General features: G+C 49.6%; 1 protein-coding gene across 1 annotated transcript in view; it reads left to right on the top strand.

The window, feature by feature from the left end:
* Positions 1-829: 829 nt before the first annotated feature.
* The window catches only part of GFOD2 (Gfo/Idh/MocA-like oxidoreductase domain containing 2), a 33768-nt gene continuing 11127 nt past the window's right edge, over positions 830-23470 (top strand). Inside the window, exons 1-2 of the mRNA XM_061571913.1 lie at positions 830-1761; positions 18625-19286. Of these exons, the coding sequence (XP_061427897.1) occupies positions 1509-1761; positions 18625-19286 (915 nt within the window). The 5' untranslated portion in view covers positions 830-1508. The remainder of the gene's footprint in view (positions 1762-18624; positions 19287-23470) is intronic.

The raw sequence follows: 23470 nt of genomic DNA, 5'->3' as shown, positions 1-23470 counted from the left end.
AATGATTATTAATAAGGGGGGCTGTTCGATGTGGAGTGACGTCACCTGCTCATGATTATTAATGAGGGGGGGGGGGGGGTTTCTCCATGCGGAGTTACGTCACCCGATCATGATTATTAATGAGGGGGGTCCATTTGGAGAACGTAACAACCTATTCGTGGTTCTTTCGGTAAAGTCACGTAGAAGGGAAATAGTAAAATGATAAAAAATACAATTTATATATTTTTAATAAAAATAAGCATTAAATTGAATTATTATTTTATTATTTCCCTTATACGTGACTTTACCGAAAGAACCAAGAATATGAATCCCTGCAGTCACGAAAGCTTTAAATCGAAATAGAACGTAACCTGTTCATGATTATTAATGAGGGGGGCTGGTCGACGTGGAGTGACGTCACGGGCGGGGCAGACATTCTTGGCTTAATTTATATTTACGCGATCTAACCCAAAATAACTTTTACTATGAATAACATGGGTCGCGAAAGCCTACGTGTTAAAATATATTATGGAGTTAACATTAGTAGGTGTTGGTCATGCCCGAGGAACCTGTATGACTACTTACAGACTGACTCAACACAATTAAATGATGCAACTGTAGACAATGATCCTCGCCTCGCGATTGGCAGAGCCGCCTTCTTGTGGCCCCGCCCCTCGGCCGGTGGCGCGCGCTCGTCTCTGCTCTCGCGCCTCTGATTGGCAGCAGCCGCGGGACGGCTCCGCCCCCCCCACCCCAGTGACCAATGGACGCGCGTGTTGGCCCGAGCGTGGTGGGGGTGGGGTGGGGGTGGGGTGGGGGGAGGAGCGCGGCGCTGCTGCTGCTGGACGCGCGCACCTGGACACGGGCAGCAGGGGAGGAGGTCGCTGCTCTTACTGCTGCTCCTACAGCTGCTCCTACTGCTGCTGCCCCGCGTGTTGGCTCCAGGACTCGGGGAGTGTTTTGCTCGGCTGCTGGGGCTTTCATGGGGGGGTTTATCCCTGCAGCAGCAGCAACAGCAGCAGCAGCGCGACATGAACTTGCAGCCGAGGCCTAGCGCGGAGGCGGCGAGGCGCGGGGGTGACGCCGCTCGCCTAGCGGCCCCGCCGCGCGGGGCGCCTGCCGCTCGTTAGAGCAGCGCCGAGCCGCCCGAAGGCCGACAGACTAACACGGGGGTGGTGCTGAGGGAGTCGGCCGCCTGCTGCTGCTGCTGCTGCGGTGGTGGTGTCGGGGTCGCAGTGCGTGGCCGAGGGGAACGGGGAGGCACCGCGGGAGTGGCGAGAGAGGAGACGCGGCCACGGGATAGACGGAGCCGAGGGCAGACGCGGCCTGCGGAGATTGGGAGTTGAGCCGCGGCGAGCCGCGAGCGAGCGCCTGGTGGCGGTGGAGTCGTCCCGAGCCGAAGGGGGCGAGCCGCCGGAGAAGTGAGCCGGGCAGATTGCGGTAAGCCCCTGCTCATGGCTGGGCGCTTCCTCGCGAGAAGTCGCCCCGCGTGAGACGTCGCCTTGCCGAGGGAAGCGAGGGCAGTCGTCATGCTGCCCGGCGTGGGGGTGTTCGGCACGGGGCTCACGGCCCGCGTGCTCGTGCCGCTTCTGCGCGCCGAGGGCTTCAGCGTGGAGGCGCTGTGGGGCCGCACGCGCGACGAGGCCGAGCAGCTGGCGGCCGAGATGCGCATCCCCTTCTCCAGCAGCAGCATGGACGACGTGCTGCTCCACCATCTGGTGGACCTCGTGTGCATCTTCATCCCGCCGGCGCTCACCCGCCAGATCGCCGTCAAGACCCTGGGTGAGCAGCGGCGCAGTTGCACCACCTGCGCACCCAAGTAGCTGCGTTGTCTCTGTGCTGTTCGCCTTGTCTAACACTGCTTGAGACGAGGCTCTATAGAAAGCTGTCCCTGGTGTGGACCATCTTATACCACCAGAGCATGGTTTTTGTTTGCATGTTCGCCGCACAAGTGTGGGTAATGCAGACAGGATTCCTTGCAAACGGTTTCAGTTTGGTATTTTAACATCTTAACACAACTGTTTTATTGCCAGAAAAGGTAAAACATTCTCATAGCTTCTTGTTGTTCATGTTGTTTCGGCTGAGCCGGTGGAGGATGTCGTGAGTAGTCGTAGTGGGAGCAGTCCCGTCGGTGAATCTCTGGAAACGTCTGCGGCTGAGAGACGCGGGCACCTCCCATTCACACGGTTGTCTACGCACGGTGCGAAAGAAGTTCACACACTGTATATACACACACACTGTACATACACACACAATGTACCAGAGGTGGGACAAATTCATTGTTATGCAAGTCCAAGTCGAGTCTGAAGTCATCAAATTCATGACTCGAGTCTGACTCGAGTCCAAGTCACATGACTCGAGTCCACACCTCTGCAATGTACATACACACAATATGCATGCATACACACTATACATGCATACACACTATACATGCATACACACTATACATGCATACACACTATACATGCATACACACTGTACATGCATACACACTGTACATGCACACACACTGTACATGCACACACACTATACATACATACACACTATACATGCACACACACTATACATGCATACACACTATACATGCATACACACTATACATGCATACACACTATACATGCATACACACTATACATGCATACACACTGTACATGCACACACACTGTACATGCACACACACTATACATACATACACACTATACATGCATACACACTATACATGCATACACACTATACATGCATACACACTATACATGCATACACACTATACATGCATACACACTATACATGCATACACACTGTACATGCACACACACTGTACATGCACACACACTATACATACATACACACTATACATGCATACACACTATACATGCATACACACTATACATGCATACACACTATACATGCATACACACTATACATGCATACACACTATACATGCATACACACTGTACATGCACACACACTGTACATGCACACACACTATACATACATACACACTATACATGCACACACACTATACATGCATACACACTATACATGCATACACACTATACATGCATACACACTATACATGCATACACACTGTACATGCACACACACTGTACATGCACACACACTATACATGCACACACACTATACATACACACACACTATACATGCATACACACTATACATGCATACACACTATACATGCATACACACTATACATGCATACACACTATACATGCATACACACTATACATGCATACACACTATACATGCATACACACTATACATGCATACACACTGTACATGCATACACACTGTACATGCACACACACTATACATGCATACACACTATACATACATACACACTATACATGCATACACACTGTACACACACACACTATACATGCATACACACTGTACATGCATACACATGCGGTCCATGGTTTGAGATGTGCGACTGTAGGCATGCTGTCGGCTGATTATCAATTCGGGCGCCACGGTGGCCAGGAGATGTTAACTCCCTCGCCTGGTGGTCAGGAGGTCGCCGATCCGCACGCCTGCTGTATATTTCGAATTTGCGTCTCTCTCTCATCATCATCATCACGGTGGCTAGGGAATGTTAGCTACCTCGCCTGGTGTACAGGAGGTCGTGGGTTTTAACCCGACCCTGACGCCTGCTGCTGTATATTTAGAGTTTGCGTCTCTCTCATCATCATCACGGTGGCTAGGGAATGTTAACTACCTCGCCTGGTATGAAGGAGGTAGTGGGTTCGACGCTTGCTGCTCTAGATTTGCAGTTTGCGTGTTGCCTCTCTCTTTCTCTCCCCGTGGTCGTGTGGGTTTTTATCCGGGTCCGGTTTTTCCCTCCACATTTTGAATCGACATGTGTTTGGAGAATGCGGCTGCTATTATTGTCCACATTTATAGCTCGTAGTCATAGCCCCGATGACTACTAACTCAGTGGGCCTTACCTGGTAAAATAAAAAATAAAAGTTTAGTTTGATTTAATTTTATTGTCCATCAGTGTCAATTGTATAACAGCGGCACGGCGTGAAGATCGTCGTTTTTCCAGCAGCTCGACTGATTTATCAGCGAGCAATCACCATCATTGTCAGCTTGGTTCTTCATCAGATCATCAGCACCACAGCATTGCCAACAAGAGTATACCAGCGGTCATTGGCAGCAGTCCTGTCAGAATCAATATGATATGTAAAGCCACTGTCAACAACATATTAGAATCAATATTACCGGCGTCATCATCAGCAGTACAAATGTCTTCAACCTGAGACGCAGTATTATGACCAGCAGAATACGTACTGCAGTGCTATTGACATCATGACAGAGATCAGCATTGGCATGAGTAACATCGGTGTGGACTGAGTATTATATTTGTATGGGTTTAAGACGTCATCATGATGGTTCACAGCAGCAACATCAGCGCGATGGCAGATATCATCAGCAGTCACCATTAGCATCAACGTTATCATCAACATTAGCATCAACATTATCCTCATCAGCGGCATTGGCAGCATACTGTGAGTGCATAGTGGCAGCGAGATTGTGGTATTGACGTGAGAGCTCGACTGCTGTGGGTCGCGCCAGTGCTGCTTGGTGCCTTGTGATGTCGTCAGCAACTGAGTGCCGTCGTTAAGCGGCACTAAATCCCTCGGCTGTGTTCGTGCTATCGGCCGGTGCCATGGGGAGGAGGATGGCTGGCGGTGGCGTGCTCTGTCGAGAGGCGCCTCCGCTCACGTTGAGGAGTGCTCATTGTGTTTCAGGAAGGAAGGAAGTGTTTTTGTCGTGGCCACCAGCGGACATTGTCGTTGGCATCTGTGCGCTTGAGAGGGGGCAGCTACTGCCAAAGGCGACAAGGAAACTCCATAATAAAGGTTATTTGGGTTAAATTGTGTAAATATAAATGCGTCTACACTATGGGGACCTCATTTGCCAGTAAAAATATGATAATTGGTTCTTTACCCTTCTATCTGGCAACAAAACTGACACCTTTTTGCAAGGAGTCATGTTTGCATAGACCGCAATACCTGCAGTCATAATACAAACAAAAGAACATAACTCTGATAATGTGCACTGTCCCTGAAGTTGATTGGTCCACACCCGAGACAGCTTTCCTTCGAGCCTAGTCTCATATGGGTTGGACCAGATGACGCCAAAAGGCGCACAACTCAAGGACAATGCACCATCAGAGTATGAGAGCTCGGGGCAAGCATCTACACTATGGGGACCTCATTTGCCAGTAAAAATATGATAATTGGTTCTTTACCCTTCTATCTGGCAACAAAACTGACACCTTTTTGCAAGGAGTCATGTTTGCATAGACCGCAATACCTGCAGTCATAATACAAACAAAAGAACATAACTCTGATAATGTGCACTGTCCCTGAAGTTGATTGGTCCACACCCGAGACAGCTTTCCTTCGAGCCTAGTCTCATATGGGTTGGACCAGATGACGCCAAAAGGCGTGCACATTATCAGAGTTATGTTCTTTTGTTTGTATTATGACTGCAGGTATTGCGGTCTATGCAAACATGACTCCTTGCAAAAAGGTGTCAGTTTTGTTGCCAGATAGAAGGGTAAAGAACCAATTATCATATTTTTACTGGCAAATGAGGTCCCCATAGTGTAGATGCTTGCCCCGAGCTCTCATACTCTGATGGTGCATTGTCCTTGAGTTGTGCGCCTTTTGGCGTCATCTGGTCCAACCCATATGAGACTAGGCTCGAAGGAAAGCTGTCTCGGGTGTGGACCAATCAACTTCAGGGACAGTGCACATTATCAGAGTTATGTTCTTTTGTTTGTATTATGACTGCAGGTATTGCGGTCTATGCAAACATGACTCCTTGCAAAAAGGTGTCAGTTTTGTTGCCAGATAGAAGGGTAAAGAACCAATTATTATAAATGCGTCGTTTATATTTATGCGATCTAACCCAAAACCATCTTTATTGCGGATAATATTGACCGGGAAAGCCTACATATTAACTGACAAGGAAATGAATGAATTTGTGACTTTGACATTGTGAAGCCAACCATCATAGATTGGGCAGACTGGGCCCCAGCGTGAGGACGTCAACCCCCATGGATGGCTCAGGCCCTGAGTGCCTCGCCCGCTGTTGAGCAGGAAGTCACTGAATTTGAAATTCCGTCGCGCACTCGTTAAAGGAACACTTAAGATGCAGTGCTTAATCATTGTAATTCCTACATGCATCTTTTTTATGTTTCCACGTCAAGTACAAATTGTCCATCCATCACCTTACGCGAGGTCACCGATGTCAGCGAGCGATTGCGCTCGGTGCATGACACGAATGAGTCCGGGTCATGCAAGGCCGAGTGAGCCTGGATGTGCCGGGGTGCACTGCAGGGCACGCGAGGTCAAGAGGCTGGTCCGTGGAATTTCACGGGCAAAGTCCGCCCGTAGGGAGGGAGGGAGGAGGCGTTCGTTGTGGTTGAGGCGGTGGCGAGTGGACTGCGAAAGATGACTGTCAAAGGCTTGTCGTTGAAGGTCTTCAAAATGGGCTCCAAACTGCACTGAAATTAACACCTACATTTAAAAAGCAAGGCAGGGGGTGGGGTGGGCTTGAATAGTGAACACCTTGGAAAGTGGGATGAGAGTGAAACATTTGTTTTTGGCAATCTTTGGAACCGTACGTGTATAGTGCACTGCAACTTTACTTTAATGGGGAGCGTATTATCAGGCTAAAAACATCTCTGCGTTCATAAGTTGGCAGGGCATTGCTCATGGAAGTAAGAGGTTTGGAGTATAGATTGAAACAACAAAAATACATATTAACACGTAGGCTTTCGCGGCCAATATTATTAATACCATTTTTTGGGTTAGATCGCGTAAGTATAAATGTGTCGTAACCTTCCACCACCCGACACAGCCAATAAGATTTGTAACGTAAACAAAACGCGCCAATTAGTTACTAATTCATCGCACCTGTGTGTTGGAGAGTAAACCCACAACATTTACAATTCGAGTACGACGTTTCGCTGGTAATTACAACCAGCTTCATCAAGCGATTTCTGTCTTAAATAGAGGGGTTAAGATGAAGTAATTCACTGTAAGTCTACTTTTTACTATTAGGTAAGGCCCATTGAGCTATATAGATGTTTTTAAGAAGCAACCAGGCTACACCATGATTCCTGAACGAAGTGGCTTATCACGTGGAAATTTAAAGCAGCCAAATAATCTGAACGCATAAATTTTGATTTAAAGTTTTCGTGACTGCAGGGATTCATCTTCTTGGTTCTTTCGGTAAAGTCACGTAGAAGGGAAGTAATAAAATAATAAAAATAAAACATAATAAAATTATTCTCACGATGTTTCGGCTGCTTGCGTTGTGGCCGAAACGTCGTGAGAATAATTTTATTATGTTTTATTTTTATTATTTTATTACTTCCCTTCTACGTGACTTTACCGAAAGAACCAAGAAGATGAATCTGAACGCATGTTTATAAATGTGGAGAGAGGACCTGGAGAAAATGCACGCGACCACGGGCAGAACATGCAGGGAAAGAAAGCAGCTTCTATCAGGGTGAAACTACGACAAAGACACACACCGTGCGTGTATCAGCAGGGTACCGTGGAGGGGAGAGATCTAACCCAATCGGCCTTGAGCTGAAGGCGAGAAGGAAGAGAGAGGGGACTTTAGACCGCGAGGGAGCCACGGGGAGGCAGCGGAGGAAAATGAGCCACTGCCATGGAAGTGAAGATCCTTCAAAGCAGTATTCAGAGCCACCTTAGTAGGAGACAAGCCAATAGCACAGAGGTGCAAAAGAGAGAGAGCAATGAGCAGAGCTATACATGAAAGATAGAGATACTTAGTTGCCTGTGGTTATACTTGTATATGTTTGTGGGAATCTCTTTATTATTTTGTCATGTTTATGGATGTATGTATGTTGTATTCTATCAGTGTGTTTTTTTTATGTATGCACGTGCTGTAAGCCATCTCAGTTTAGTTTCCACTTTCATATTTAATTTCCACTCGCTGAAATTCGACCGCGCTCTTTGTAGTTTGTTATGGAGCTGTTAAATGTCTTGGGTGACCACTCTGGTGTTTTGACAACACGTTATGGAAGTAAATTGCGGTGTTCATGTTGTTGGGTTTTTTTTCTCACCGGCAGATGCCACTGTGTGCCCATATATCTCTCGATAGCCTCCTTCAACGTCAGCTCGGATGCTCGGTTAAAGGTCTCGTGAACTCAGCCCATCGTATTTTCGCACTTTGTAAAACGGGGTACCACTTTGTAGTCGGTAGTGATCAGCGGTTGTACTCGGGAGATGTTTTGCCCTCGCCGTGTAAATGTCTGCGATTGTGGAATCCCCTTCCTCGGCCCATTAGGGATTCCGAGTCTGTGTCACTTTGTAAATCACTGTCTTAAAACTCACCTATTTGTACTGCAGGCTTTCCCTGTCACTAAATATTTTAAAACCAATTCTGTTATCTGATTGGTTTACCCTGCAATTATTATGATTTGCTTTTATCATACTTCATTTTATTGGAATTTCGAGAGTGATTGATATTGTTATTATCAGCTTTCTATTTCGCTTAGATTTGATCTTTATTTGTGAGCGTAGATTTAGTTTTATGTTTCAGCGCTACCCGGCAGCAGCGGCCTCCGCCAGTCGCCACGTCAAAGCGCTTGCCACATGAACCGCAATCACCTCGTTGCTGATCGCGTCAAGGAGCATAAACCATCATCACGCAAACTCCCGTCATCCTCGCAGCAGCAGCAGCAGCGGCGGCTTTTGGCTAACCGTCAAACAAAGATGGTCACCTCATTGCCTGCTTTCAGATGCGCTTCTGCGGCCGTCTGGAGAGCTCTCCCTTACATTAGGAAGCCACTGGAGGTATGCACGTTTAAATCATCTTCGAACTGCTTTTTGTGTTTAGTCTGTTGTCCTTCCCCTGTACACTCTGATTAGCACGGTTGGCTAAATACGGGCTAAAGAAGTTCAACATCCACTACATACTTATGTCACCGTGAAAACGAGGCGTCTACCTGGTGACATCACTCACCTCTCTCAAGCAGAAAAGTTTGTCTCAGTGTCGTGCCTCACTTGTCCATATCTCAGGTAGGTTCCTTGCGCAGCAGGGATAATCATGATGATGATCTCTTCCCAGGTCGGTTTGCCAGGCTGCGATGGGTTGCCTAAGGGGTGGGGGGGGGGGGTGTGGCTTGTGGAGAAGGAATGGGTGGAGGGGACTGAGTGGCAGAGGCTCGGGCTATGGATCTGCATTTGCACAGGGGGTGTGTCCGGCACGGAAAGGTCACATCCCCAAGGATTCTCGGACATTGCTGATGGAGAAACGTTCCATTGCAGCTGCGTGTTGCAGCTTCACTTGAACCCTCGTCACCATGATCCAACTCCATACACAGCGCAGGGGGTTTTAAGTTCCGTGATGGAGTGCACTGTTGTGACTTCTTCCACGCGTTTGTCCCACTCACGTGGCGTCTGCTGCCCTTGCCAACCTTCTCCATGCTGCCCTGTCCTGCGCCATCTCTCTTTCCGCTCCTCGGGCCACCATGTCCGATCACGCCACATCGCCCCCCCCCCTCTTCTGCCTATCCCTTGATCTCTTACCTTCCAATTGCATTACTTGCACCTTCTGACTCACGTAATGTTCCTGTTTCCTCTCAACATGACCGAACCACACCAGCCTTTTCTCTCTCATCTTCTCTGTTGTGAATCTTAATCGTTATAAGCATTTCCCTTTATAAATCGATTAAAACAAAAGCGTGTGGGCACAGTGGTCCGTATTTGACTGCAAAGCTGTGTCGCAATAAACGCCTACAGATATCCATTCCAGAATTCCTTCCAGAATCTTCCTGCATTGTCCAAACACCAGGCCCTGAAGCCAGGTTTCTCGGAACAAAGTTGAGTGGCAAAGTTTCTTTGTGGTTCCCATACATTTTCAGAATCATGATCAGAATCTTTATTTACACTGGAGAAATCCGATGAGCTATGAAGCTCTTTTTTACCAGCGCAGACTGTGAACTTTGGCAAGGACACTATTCACGGGCCAGGAAATCAAATAGCCATGCCCGGCCACGCATCCCCTGTTGCTCATTCCATGAGCCCCGTGACGCTAAACCCAAGCTGCGTTTTGGCCAGGAATAGATGTCAATTACGGAGAACTGTTTCCAAACAACGTAAATGGGCAACCGAGTGATATTATCCCCGTCCCTTAACAAGGACGATGCGTTGCACACGGGGTGAGCAAGGAACCCTGTTGGTTCAGTCACGGCCGGTGGTGCGCAGGTGGCCGTGGTTGGTCGTGAGCTGACCTGGTGCCGCTCCGTGTCTGCGGTGGCTCACTCGCAATGCCGCGTTAGCGTCTTCATCGCTTTGCGAGTGGCACAGGTATTGTCAAACGTTCATGAACATTTCTTTCCCCGTGGTCACGTAGATTTTTTTTCTCCAGGTCCTCCGGCTTTGCCCTCTAGAAACATGCATTGAGATCATTTTGATGATTTTGCTGCTGTAAATTTCCACGTGATAAGCCACTTTGTCGAGCTGTCGTTTGCGGCCAGGTTGCTTCTGAAAAAATAAGCTAATACCTCAATGCGCTTTACCTGGTAAGATGAAAATAATTTAGTTTTATTTATATATTTTTAAGTGATTTTTTTTACCTTACCTAAAATTAGCACTCCGATCGTGTTTTTATAGTTTGTTGTTGGAGCGTTCTTACCTGTCCCGACTGGACAATTGCGAAAAAGAGCCTTAGAGCTCATTGGACTTCTCCTGCAGTATAAATACAGATTCCGATTCTGAACATTGTTGTCCAGAAAATACTCGCGGACTTTAAATACTTCCAGAATGGTTCCACCTGTTTGCCTAATTAGTTTTGAATGCTTTTAAATGTGGGAAGAAAATTGAGCACTTTAGAAAGTGACACATATGGCAAGAGGGGAATCCTCCTGCTTTATTTTCCCCAATACTGACAAGAAGTTGTAGTAAAGTTATAAAACAGTCCAGTGTTGTTGTGGAGGATTAGCCACATTCGTGAGAGATTCCATTCACGACTGTCACACCGGTTGAATCCAGCCGGATGTGCGCATTCAATGGGGGGGACCCTCTGCTGCCTTAATAATAAACTCATTGGCAATTTTTCAGACCCCATTTCAGATCTCTCTTAACCGGTCACAAGCCGATTAAACTAAGCTATGAACGAAAACTAAACAATTTAAATTTTACCAGGTAAGGCCCACAGAGTTATATCGCTCTTTTTCAGAAGCGACATGGCCACAAATCATAGCTCAACGAAGTGGCTCATCACGTGGCAATTTATAGCAGCCAAATACCCTAAACGCATGCTTCTAAATGTGGAGGGAAAAACCGGAGGACCCAGCGAAAAATCCACGCAACCACGGGGAGAACATGGAAACTCCAAATATATAGCAGGCGTCAGGGTCGGGATCGAACCCACGACCTCCTGTAGACCAGGCGAGGTCGTTAACATCTCCTGGCCACCGTGGCGAAAATGATACCCCCAGACTGTAAAGGGCCTGCAGACTCGTAATTCAGAAGCCCAGCGTGAGATGAACGACAGCACCTGAATGGAATGGTTCATACGCGTTCAAAACAAATACCGGTTTTGTTGTTGTTGTTGCTAAATGGCAGCTGTGGGGTGGAGGTATCAGAATCTGTATTTAGACTGGAGGAGGAATACCGATAAGTTGCGAAACTCTTTTTCACAGATGTCCAGTATGGGCGGGTCCGTATGTAATCGAGTCTTCACCTCCTCACCGCTAAATTGCTGAATTTGAAAGACCGGGTTTTCTGGTTAATGCCCGGCGTGGCTGTTTGAGCAGATACCCGAAAGTTGAGAAATCTGCATAGTTTACCGAACTTGTCTGATGCTGGTGAAGAACACGGAACTGAATGCAGGGGCACCACGGTGGCTCGGTGATGTTAACTACCTCGCCTGGTATACAGGAGGTCGTGGATTTGATCCCAATCCTGACGCCTCATATATTTGGAGTTTGTGTGTCTTTCTCCCCGTGTAGGGCATGGATTTTTCTCTGGGTTCTACGGTTTATCCCTCCACATTTACAATCAACATCACGCGTTTAGAGTATTTTGTTACTATACATTTCCACGTGATAAGCCACTTCGTTGGGCTATCATTTGTGGCCAGGTCGCTTCTGAAAAAGAGCTACATAGCTCAGTGGCCCTTACCTGGTAAAATAAAAACATAGTTTATAGTTTAAATAGTTTATAACATTGGCTACTTTAAAATAATAAGACAACTTTAGTTTACCTCAGGATACTGCGATGCAGCAATTGGTTTGCAGCATCGACATTATTAGATACAGGAGCCACTCATCCACCTCCATCTGATGCACGACATTCGATGCAAAAAAAGCAAGTCTATCTATGGGACCTCTTTGCTACTATCAAAAATGACGAAAAATAAGAATAGATTTCAAACATTATGCATACATTATATCTATCCGAGGGTGTTAGTTTGCATGTTTTGCCACAAGTACGTGTGGATAATGCAGACTTGATGCCTTGCAAAAGGTACCCATGTGGTGTTTGAACATCTTAAGACTTGTTTTATTGCCAGAAAGGGTAAAACCTATTCTTAATTTTCATCAAGAAGTTCTGTGTTTAGTTTGTTGTCCTTTACAAGAAGGGTACTGTTTCCTGGTGTAGTTCAGCAGTGGCTGACGAATTCAAGGAATCCAGCCCAAAGGTAGTCTGGCCAGAGTAGGAATTCAGCAAGTAAAGAGACTTTCCAGTTCTCTTCTTCAGCATGGCAGTGTGTTCGGGAGCTACATGCCAATGTCGACGTCTGCTCGCACCCCTGATTTGCACGGTCGACTTCGTACGGTCGACACACACGCGATTGAGAGGACCTCAGGAGACAGTTCGTGTCATTTGCGATTCCTCTTCAGTGGAAGGAGCACAGTCCCTCGGTTCGGTTGCATGGCCACAATCGCGCTACTATGGCCTCTGCCATTCGTTGTCCATTCATGAAAGAGGTGCGGTGCATCGGCCTGTTGGTGTTCTGGTGTGGTTGCCCGGGGTTCCACCGGTGTCTTTGAGGGGGAGGAATGTCAAAGTCACGTGCGATGTTTGGGTTTCGAACGAGGTGTTTTTTCTGGACGTTCATGTGAGTTCCAGTCTGTTCACAGTGATTCACTTTGTAGTCATAGGTAAATATTCAGTTGCGAACGAGGTACACAGTAGCAGGCACACACCAAGACTCAGGGAATTTGGGTGTGGGCACCGAGTTGGCAAAGAGCATATCTTCGGCTTGTAACGATTAATTGTTTATTCAAGTAAAGTCGGGTTCACACGCTCACAATATTTTCATTTGATCACGCACGTGAGAACCCAGTTGATGTAAATGAATGAACTTGATGATGATGTTTTGTTTGTTTAACACGTAGGCTTTTGCGACCAATATTATCCATAATATAGTCCTTTTCGCGATCTAACCCAAACACCTCTATTATGGATGTACTGTTTGTTGTTGTAATGATCTTACCCTGTGCCCCTACTGGACATCTGTGAACAAGAGCTCATCGGATTCCTCCTCCTGCAGTATAAATAAATATTCTGATTGTGATGAATCCTTCAAAGTCAGTGGTGTCACAGTGCCAGCGGTGCCACTTGGTAATGTTTCTGTGCCGAGTTAAAACTCACGATCCCGGTCGCGCGCGGCGACCTCGAGGTCTCGCCCCACGGCACAACCACCGTGTAGAAACTCAATCTCTCCCGGATGAGAACAAACAATGTCCTTGTCATTGAGGGCGGCCAGTGCATTCGCGGGGAGAGGGCTGTGTTCTGTTGCAGCATCGCTGTAAGCGCGGCCAAAACCCTGCTGGTGTTCCTATCACCGAGAATAAATCTCAGTAGGCTGTCGTTTATTCGCTTGCGTGAGAAGCGAAAGGCTTTAGCTCTTCAACTCGGTCCCTCTATTAAACTGCGTTTTGTGTTTAGTTTGTTGTCCTTTCCCCGATCCTCAGATTAGCACGGTTGGCTACGTACGACTCAAAAGAAGTTCTACATAAATACAATGCCTGGGATCGGCCAGAATTGCTTTTCTGGCCATCTAGAATCATGAATGCTTTTTGTTAAGCTCAATTCACAACAGGTTCTCGGTGGAATCCAATTTTCTTGTACAAATCCCGGTTCGGTTCCTATTCACATGAAAGTCGATTTTTAATGTGGGAATCGCCCACAGAGAAATTGTGATTCGTGCAGGAATCGTCACGGGAAACCCCCAGCTCTTGTGTAGCCCCGATTATCATGGTTGGCTACGTACGGTGCGAAAAGAAGTTCAACGTACGTACATTGAGCCACTGCCGTGTGTGCGCTGTGTGTGCACTGTGTGTGCGCTGTGTGTGCGCTGTGTGTGCACTGTGTGTGCGCTGTGTGTGCGCTGTGTGTTGGAGTGCCCGACGGGTTTTGCACCGCTTACACCCCCCCCCCCCCCCCCCCCGTGTTTGGCTTTCGCGGTAGCAAGAGTTGCCTTTTCCCAGCCATAATAACAGGGCCATTGTGTTTTAACAGCATTGTAAAACTGCCGTAAAATGTAACCACAAGGGGTGGGAGTTGAGCATATGGTTCGTGTGGCGACGACAATGAGGATAACGACGATGATGATGATGATAATAACGACGACAATGATAACGACGACGGTGACGTGGACTCGCATGTCGAGGCCATCGCACTGTCCAGGATACCCAGAATGCAACTCTTGTTTTGTCGGAAGAGCGACCGCACAGCCCAAAAATCGGCACGTGTGCCACTGATTCATCCCCGCTGATCAAGGTGGAACTGTGAACCCGCGTCGTCATGTTTCATTCCTATTCTAGTTCAGCAGAGTCATTGGAGACTCTCTGTTCCATGCCAGCCAACCTCAGGCACATTCTTACAGGGTGTAAAACAAGCCTCACCCAAGGACGCTACACTTGGCGTCACAACCAAGTCCTTAAAAACCTTGCGTCCGCCCTGGAGGACAAGCGAGCTGCCACCAACTCCCTACCACCCCCAGCAGCATCACACCCCTTACGGACGACCTTTGTCCGCGAAGGGGCTAAACCACCGAAGAGCGGCTCTACACCAATAGAGCGAGACCAGCTGCGCTTGGCCCGCGACTGGAAAATGCTAGCTGACATTGGCCGGCAACTTGTGTTTCCTCCGGAGATCGCAACCACCACCCTAAGACCTGACATGGTGCTCTGGTCCCGTTCGCTCAAGAAGGTCTTCATCATTGAGCTCACAGTACCCTGGGAGGACTCAGTAGATGAGGCTTATGAGCGAAAACATCTGCGCTATGCCGATCTAGCTGCCGAAGCACGGCATCATGGCTGGAACACAGAAGTCCGACCAGTGGAGGTGGGCTGCAGAGGTTTTGTGGCAACATCTACAACCAGACTGCTTAGAGACCTGGGAATTAAGGGCCAGAGCCAGCGTTCGGCAATCAAAGCTGTATCGGAGGCGGCAGAAGGCAGCAGTCAGTGGCTCTGGATGAAGAGGAAAGACCCCAGCTGGGCCCCAAAGTGAGAGGGCCAGGAGGTATGCAGTCAACAATGCTTGACTCAGGGAGGAGGACGCCCCTGCCATGCATAGTCCCATGGGATGTTGGCTACCAACAACAAGGCAACTCCTATGACTAATTGGGAATGGGACGCAAGCGTAGGATTGATCACCCTGTCGCTGGCCGCCTTTGGGGAGGGTGTATAGTATGAAAGGCCGAAACACCCTAGGACCCAAAGGTTCACTACTGACGATGCGCTCCCCAAATTTCACCAGGCTCACTGTTCATGAACTCTTGGAAGTGCTTGCACAAAGGATAATAACATCTCATCCTGTGTTCTTTGGAATCTGATACGGTGTTCTTCACTCATTTTCAGAGGGGGGCCACTTTTGCTGATAATTCATCATCATTGCAAGGGCAGCCACACATTTAAAACCATTGGGGTTTGACAGCAGCACGATGATGATGATGGGGGGGAGGGGTTCACTATCTGTGTATTGTCGGGGGCCGCCAGTGACCCACGGGCCTTTAATTGAAGAGCAAGTGATCGCCAGGCTGCTGTAGACACAATTGAGATTCAATTTCATTTAAACGCCCTATAACTTGAAGTCCACTTGGTGAACCACCGTAGTCTGTGCTCCGACAATGGAGGAGGAACAGCAAAACTACGCAAACCCTCTCCTGAAGCCCTCTCTGACAGCGCACAGGCCTCGACATTGGCATCTAGCTCCCGAGCATAACTTGAATTTGTGATTGTTTGTTTCCCTGTCAAAGTTACACCCGTAAGCGCTGTTCATCCTGCGAGTGGAGTAAGATCCACTCGTCAAGGACTCCCAGCAAAGTGACTCAGTCCTGAGTTCACCGGCTACTAGGGGACATTCAGCCGACTGAGCCGGTGCCATTTTTAGCTCCGTGAAGTTGGTACCGAATGGCAACGAATCCGTTATCGAAATATCTCGGGCTACGCAACACAAATACGCACTGCATAGTAGCGTGCAAGCGTGTGTTTGCGCAAGTGTTGTGAGGGTGTGTGTGTGTGTTTGAGTGCTGTACAGGGCACACTTTATCAGCACCGTGCACGGCTCAGGAAGCGTGTGCAGTTTTGGAATCCCTGTGGTCAGCGCTGGGGAAATGTCAGCACTACTTGCCTTCCAGATAAGAGAGGCAGCAGAGTGTTTTCGCAGTGATAAGTTAAACGGGCAGCGTCAGGCATATTAACTCCACGTGTTTTAAATATGTTTACGCCCAGACAAATCTGGAGCAACGCATGATTGTAAATCGATAGCCGTTATTGGAGATTTGTGCCTGGCAAGGTGTTTGGTGGCCGTTGCATCGGCTGATAAGCCCCATGGCCCAACAGCGGTCGGTATTTGTTCGTGCCAAATGCGGTCACAAATGTGTCACCGAAACGCTGAGCATAAATAAAATGACCTAATCCGGTGTGGTTTTAAGTAGCATTGAAAACAGCCTCGCTTAATGGCTTGGCTCGGCAGCTTGTTGGATATCTTAATGAGGATGGAGGTGGATCTCAATTCAAGCCGTCTTCCACGTTTCGAACGAGAGTAATGCTTTTAAATACACATAGGAGCTCAGTGCAGCTGCCTCACCGTGTGTTGATGTATAGTCTGTTGTGCAGCTGTATATACTCAGTTATTAACATTACGATGAATATAGTCTCTTTTATGAATGCACTGATGGATGAAGGCCTCCACACGACTGTGTCAGTATGTTTGACCATACTTCACCACGTGGGGTCAGTGCCAGTTGGTAGAGAGGGTGGACCTAGGACCCATTCAGATGTCACTGTGCCCATAGATGGTGATGAGATGTTAACTACCTCCCCTGGTATACAGGAGGTCATGGGTTCGACCCAAACCCGGACGCCTGCTGTATTTTTGGAATTTGCGCATTCTCCCCGTGGTCGGGTGGATTTTTTTCCCGGGTCCTCTGGTTTTTTCCCTCTGTATTTAGAATTGACGTCACGCATTTAGAGTGCTGTATTTGACCGCGATAAATGTCCACGTGATGAACCATTTCGTTTTGGCCAGGTCGCTTCAGAAAAAGAGCTACGTAGCTCAGTGTGCCTTACGTGGAAAAATGTAAAGTTTAGTTTAGAATTTAATAGTTTAAGATGTTAACCATGGCCGGGAATTTAACTCAGGCCTCCAGCTTCATAGTGCACTATGCTAATCTCTCCACCCCGAAAATAACAAGAATAATAATGTCAGGGTGTAACTTTGGAAGCTTGTCTCCGGGCAGGAACAGAACGACACGCTGGCAGAGAGCAAAGTCTCCTCGCAGTCCGTGTCAAATCCACAAAGCTCGCCCCAAGAGCAACAGACATTCTGGGAAACCGATCAAACATCTCTGAAAGAGAGACGCTTTCAGCTTCACACAGCGACAGTTGCTTGTCCCCGTTGGGGGCTGGTTACTCCATTCCAGCAACAGCGTAGCAACCATGCTAATCGCACCTCCGATTAGCACGGTTGGCTATGTACGGTGCGAAAGAAGTTCAACGTACGTACCTACAGCGTCCATGGTAAAGCTGTCGGGCCGAGCCTGCACAGTCACGATGTTTGCTCGGCCAAGGGAAACGTGCACACCATGCAGCAGGAGACGTCTTGGGCCGTGCAAGATGTTAACTCCCTCGCCTGGTATACAGGAGCTCCAGGGTTCGATCCCGACCCTGACGCCTTCTGTATATTTGGAGTTTGCGTGTCTCTCTCTCCCCCATGGTCGTGTGAAGTTTTCTCTGAGTCTTCCATTTTTTTCCCTCCGCATTTAGGATTGACATCCGTTTAGAGTATTTGGCTGCTATAAATTTCCACGTGATGACAAGGCACTTTGTCGAGCTATAGTTTGTGGCCAGGCTCCTTCAGAAAAAGAAGTATATAGCTCAGTGGGCCTTACCCAGTAAAATAAAAATAGTTTAGTTTATATTTTAGTTTTATGTATCTTGAACTTCTTTCGCACCGTACGTAGCCAACCTGCTAATCGGACAACTTCGACACACGATGCTCAAATGTGGTTTAACCGGAGGACACATCTTAATTACAGTCCAAATCGGTTAATACATATATATACTGCACCCAACTAAATAACCCGAACCCCCTTCCCCGCTTCCGCCTACAGGAATCGGCAAGAACGTTCTGTGCGAGAAGGCGGTGACGGCGGAGGCGGCGCTGGAGATGGTTCTGGCGGCGCGCTACTACCCGCAGCTGCTGAGCCTCATGGGCACCGCGCTGCGCATGCTGCCCGCCTTCCAGCGCATGCGAGAGCTCATCGCCGCGGGCCGTGTCGGCCGCGTCATGGTGTGCGAGGCGCGCGTGCACTCGGGCAGCGTGCTGGGCCGCCGCTACAGCTGGCTGTGCGACGAGCTCATGGGCGGCGGCGGCCTGCACGCCTCGGGCGGCTACATCGTCGACCTGGTGACCTTTCTGACGGGCCAGCGGGCCGAGCGCGCGCACGGCCTGCTGCGCACGTTCGTGCGCCAGACGGACGACATCCGCGGCGTGCGCCGCGTCACCAGCGACGACTTCTGCGCCTTCCAGCTGCTGCTGAGCGGCGGCGCCTGCGCCACCGTCACGCTCAACTTCAACCTGCCCGGCACCTTCGCGCACGAGGTGACGGTGGTGGGCTCGCTGGGCCGACTGACGGCGCGCGGCGCCGACCTGTACCTACGGCTCAACGCGGAGGGCTCGGAGGAGGAGCTCATACTCCGGGATAGCACGGCCGTGCCCACCTCGGAGCTGCCGGAGCGAGCGCTGCAAGACATTCCCTCCCTCTACCTCAAGGTACGCGACTAACGACGACGACAGAGCTTGCTTGATGCTCACGTGACCATTCAAAGGCGATGTTGTTCAGTGTGATCCCAATTGAGTAATTTGCAGGTAATGTTTTATCGTTTTGCTAATTTGGACCGCGACGCCGGAACGCCATGGGCCGAGTCGTTTCGAATGCCCCTCCGTCGCGAAGCAGACGGCACGTAGTGCATTGTAGTTGATACACACAGCAATAATAACCATTGCGCCCTCTCTCTTTCGAAAGTCGATGAAGATATGAACCGCAGACATTTATGTTCCTGCATTGCGGAGTGACTGCCGGTCTCCTGCCTGCGGTTGAACCAGCGCTTGCTGTCGTCCACGCCGAGTTGCCCGGCCACTCTGACGGCGTGAGCTCACACTGGAGCCGTGTTTGCGTTTTGGCTGTTGTGCGCGGTGGCGTGTCGTTGGCAGTGGTTGTTTTGCGAATTTTTTTCTCCAGAATGCGGGGAAAGTATTGTGCGTTGATTCAGGGGCGACTAGGCTCGTAATGGGCCTCATGAATTCCCTGTCCTGGGTCTCGTCATCGGTAACACGTAGCCTCCAGCACGTGCAGGAATCTTCAGCAGTGCGTAGCCTCCAGTGTGCGGGGACTCGTCAGTGCCACGTAGCCTCCAGCACGTGGGGACTCGTCAGTGCCACGTAGCCTCCAGCACGTGGGGACTCGTCAGTGCCACGTAGCCTCCAGCACGTGGGGACTTGTCAGTGCCACGTAGCCTCCAGCACGTGGGGACTCGTCAGTGCCATGTAGCCTCCAGTGTGCGGGGACTCGTCAGTGCCACGTAGCCTCCAGCACGTGGGGACTCGTCAGTGCCACGTAGCCTCCAGTGTGCGGGGACTCGTCAGTACCACGTAGCCTCCAGCACGCGGGGACTCGTCAGTGCCACGTAGCCTCCAGCACGTGGGGACTCGTCAGTGCCACGTAGCTTCCAGCACGTGGGGACTCGTCAGTGCCACGTAGCCTCCAGCACGTGGGGACTCGTCAGTGCCACAGCCTCCAGCACGTGGGGACTCGTCAGTGCCACGTAGCCTCCAGCACGTGGGGACTCGTCAGTGCCACGTAGCCTCCAGCACGTGGGGACTCGTCAGTGCCACGTAGCCTCCAGCACGTGGGGACTCGTCAGTGCCACGTAGCTTCCAGCACGTGGGGACTCGTCAGTGCCACGTAGCCTCCAGCACGTGGGGACTCGTCAGTGCCACGTAGCCTCCAGCACGTGGGGACTCGTCAGTGCCACGTAGCCTCCAGCACGTGGGGACTCGTCAGTGCCACGTAGCCTCCAGCACGTGGGGACTCGTCAGTGCCACGTAGTCTCCAGCACGTGGGGACTCATCAGTGCCACGTAGCCTCCAGCACGTGGGGACTCGTCAGTCCACGTAGCCTCCAGCACGTGGGGACTCGTCGGCGGCGCGGAGCCTTTAGCACGTGGGGTTTTCTCAGGGCTCGGTCACCCGGGATTTTCAGACATCTCGACGCCACCCTGAGATAAATGCAGACTCATTCCCAGCGATGTTGACACGACGACGGCTCACGTTTAGTGTTTTTGTCGAGTGCCTACCAAAACAAAGATCCCTGACAGAGCCTATACAGACTGATGGGTGCAAGTGCTGTTAGCGAGCACCAATGAGAGGGGGTGGTTTGACCAGCACCGTGCCTGCTCGCCTTTGTCTCCCCGGCGCTGATATTTTATCACCACGCCAGATATTAATTTAAGACTCAATCGACCTCGGTCAAGGATCAGAACCGGTTCAGTGAATTGAACCCAGGTAGCCATCTTCGTAGCACAGTATTATTAGCTATAACCACTGGGTTTTTTTTACCAGGTAAATGATAGCTCAACCAAGTGTATCGCAGCCAAATACCAGAGGACCCGGAGAAAAATCCACGCAACCACAGGCACCCGGGTTGGGATCGAATCCACGACCTCCTGCATACCAGGCGAGACGGTTAACATCTCGCAACCGTGGCCAACCAGTATGCCGCCACTGGCCACACGCATCAACACCTACCCCCTCCACGCAAGAATGCGTCTTGCGCACAGCAGCAGTAGCGCCCGGCGCCTGCAGCTTTCTCATCCCCCCCTCCCTGCGCCCCATTGCCTCTCCCACCCACCTTCCCCATGTACGAAGCGGCTGGGGGCTGTGTACGGTGCGTGACTGGACGTGGTGGATCCTGGTCAGGGAGCAGGATCCGTTGCATTCCTACGTTGAAGCTTCCTCCCTTCTGCCACTGTAAAAGGGACTTGTGGTCTAAATAGGGTCTTAGCCGCCTATAGCTGAAGGTCATCTGTCTGTTTGGGTGGCTGAGAGGCCTAGGAGTTGGTGTGCTTGCCGCTAAGCTACTGCATTTGGAGTTTAACTCTCACTACTGCCATGTTGTGGGTTTACTCTCCAACACACCGGTGTGCTGTACTTGTAACGAATTGGCATGTTTTGTTTACGTGACAAACCTTACTTATTGGCTGTGTTGGACGGTGGCGGGTTTAACGACACAATTATATTTACGCAATCTAACCCAAAAACCTCTATTATGGATATTGGTCGTGAAAGTGTACATGTTAAACTCACTACTCTCCACAGTACTTTTGCTGTACGTATGTATGTTTAACTTCTTTCACACCATATGTAAGCCAACCATGCTCAACGGACGTCTTGGAAACCACCACCAAAGACCTTTGGTTAGGTGGATGTCAAAGACCCTGTGATATACCAATGTCAAGGATCAGGCTATTGTGAGCGAGTGTTCTGGCAGCATCTCTACAATCTCCCACCATTACAACTGCGAAAGTGCCCTGCGTAACGCCGTTTCCTTCGCGTAGATTGTTCGTGGAAGTCTCGCGTAGTTTCAAGGATCCTTCGTCGGAATGGTTTTGGGCAGAGTCGCTTTGAGTGTGCCTTGTTTTGCGAGTGCCTGGAGAAACCTCAGCGCATTCCAGGGGATGATGCTGAAAGGCGAACCCGGATCCAGGGTTTTTTTTATTGGAATAACCCCAATGCTGCTGAAATAATTCACTCCCAGAAGGCCGTGTCACCGATGACAGGCTATGTGCACTGGCGGAGCCAGTGGTGGGGGGGGGGGGTGGCACGTGCCCCCCCAGTGATCCGATCGAAATCCCTCATTTTTATCGGATCATTGGGGTTTATTAGTAATACAGCGGCATTTTGTGACCCCCACTGCCACTGTGTAGCATATTATTAAGTGCCAGGTCCATAATTGGCAATAAGTAACGGCAAATCAGTTATAAGTGACTCACAGAATTGTGCGCAGTTGCGTATACAGTTCACGACTTCCCTAAAGACAATTATCTTCAGCGAGCGCGAGGCCGATCACACTCGGTTTGAATTCGACCCTCGATGGCTGCATTATCGCCGCACACGCGTGGAATAAAAAGCAAGGGACAAGTCCAGCCATTGGTTGTGTGTAAAAACAAATGAAAATAATTGTATATCTCACCCGGAGGGACAGAGATACGGCGAGAGGCGTATGTTCCTCTTATTTTATTTTATTCCTCATTCTCTCCACGACAATGCAAATGGTCATTAAAGGTCCACCGCACGAGTGCGTTTCACGCACTCACTTGCAGTACTGCCATCTCCTGGCCAACGTGAACCCAGTGGGTTTAGAAGTTCCATGGGGTTTGCGTGATCCTTGGGCCCTCGCCTCCAAAGCGGTGGCTGCCAGGCGAACGTCATCGCACCTCGCTTGTAGCAAGACTTTGTTGTCACACGACCGTGGCTGCTCGAGCAGTGTGTGTGTGTTAGTTTATCTGTGTGTGTGTTAGTTTATCTGTGTGTGTGTGTTAGTTTATCTGTGTGTGTGTGTGTCTGTCTGTGTATGTGGGAGCGGTAGTGTAGCGGTTAGCACTGCGCTACGAACCTGGCGACCCGAGTTCGATTCCCGCTCATGGCCAAAATCAGTGACGATTATTTGAACCAGTCCTAGGCCTCCTCTAGGTCGACTCAGCCTCGAGTACCTGGTGCAGTGTGTAAACATCACCACGAGGGAGACAAAGGCGGTTGGTTAGGCGTGGTCCTGGCCACCCATCCACATCGTGTGCTGTGACGGCCTTCATGAGTGCTCGCTAACAGCACTTGCCCTAACATTATGTTAAGGCAATACGGGATCTTTGTCTATTTGTCTTGTGTAGCACAGTAGGGGG

Source organism: Lethenteron reissneri, chromosome 49 (assembly GCF_015708825.2).
Source record: "Lethenteron reissneri isolate LAM-NWPU_2019-01 chromosome 49, ASM1570882v1, whole genome shotgun sequence".
NCBI lineage: Eukaryota > Metazoa > Chordata > Hyperoartia > Petromyzontiformes > Petromyzontidae > Lethenteron > Lethenteron reissneri.
This window is presented reverse-complemented; position numbering and strand designations above follow the sequence as displayed.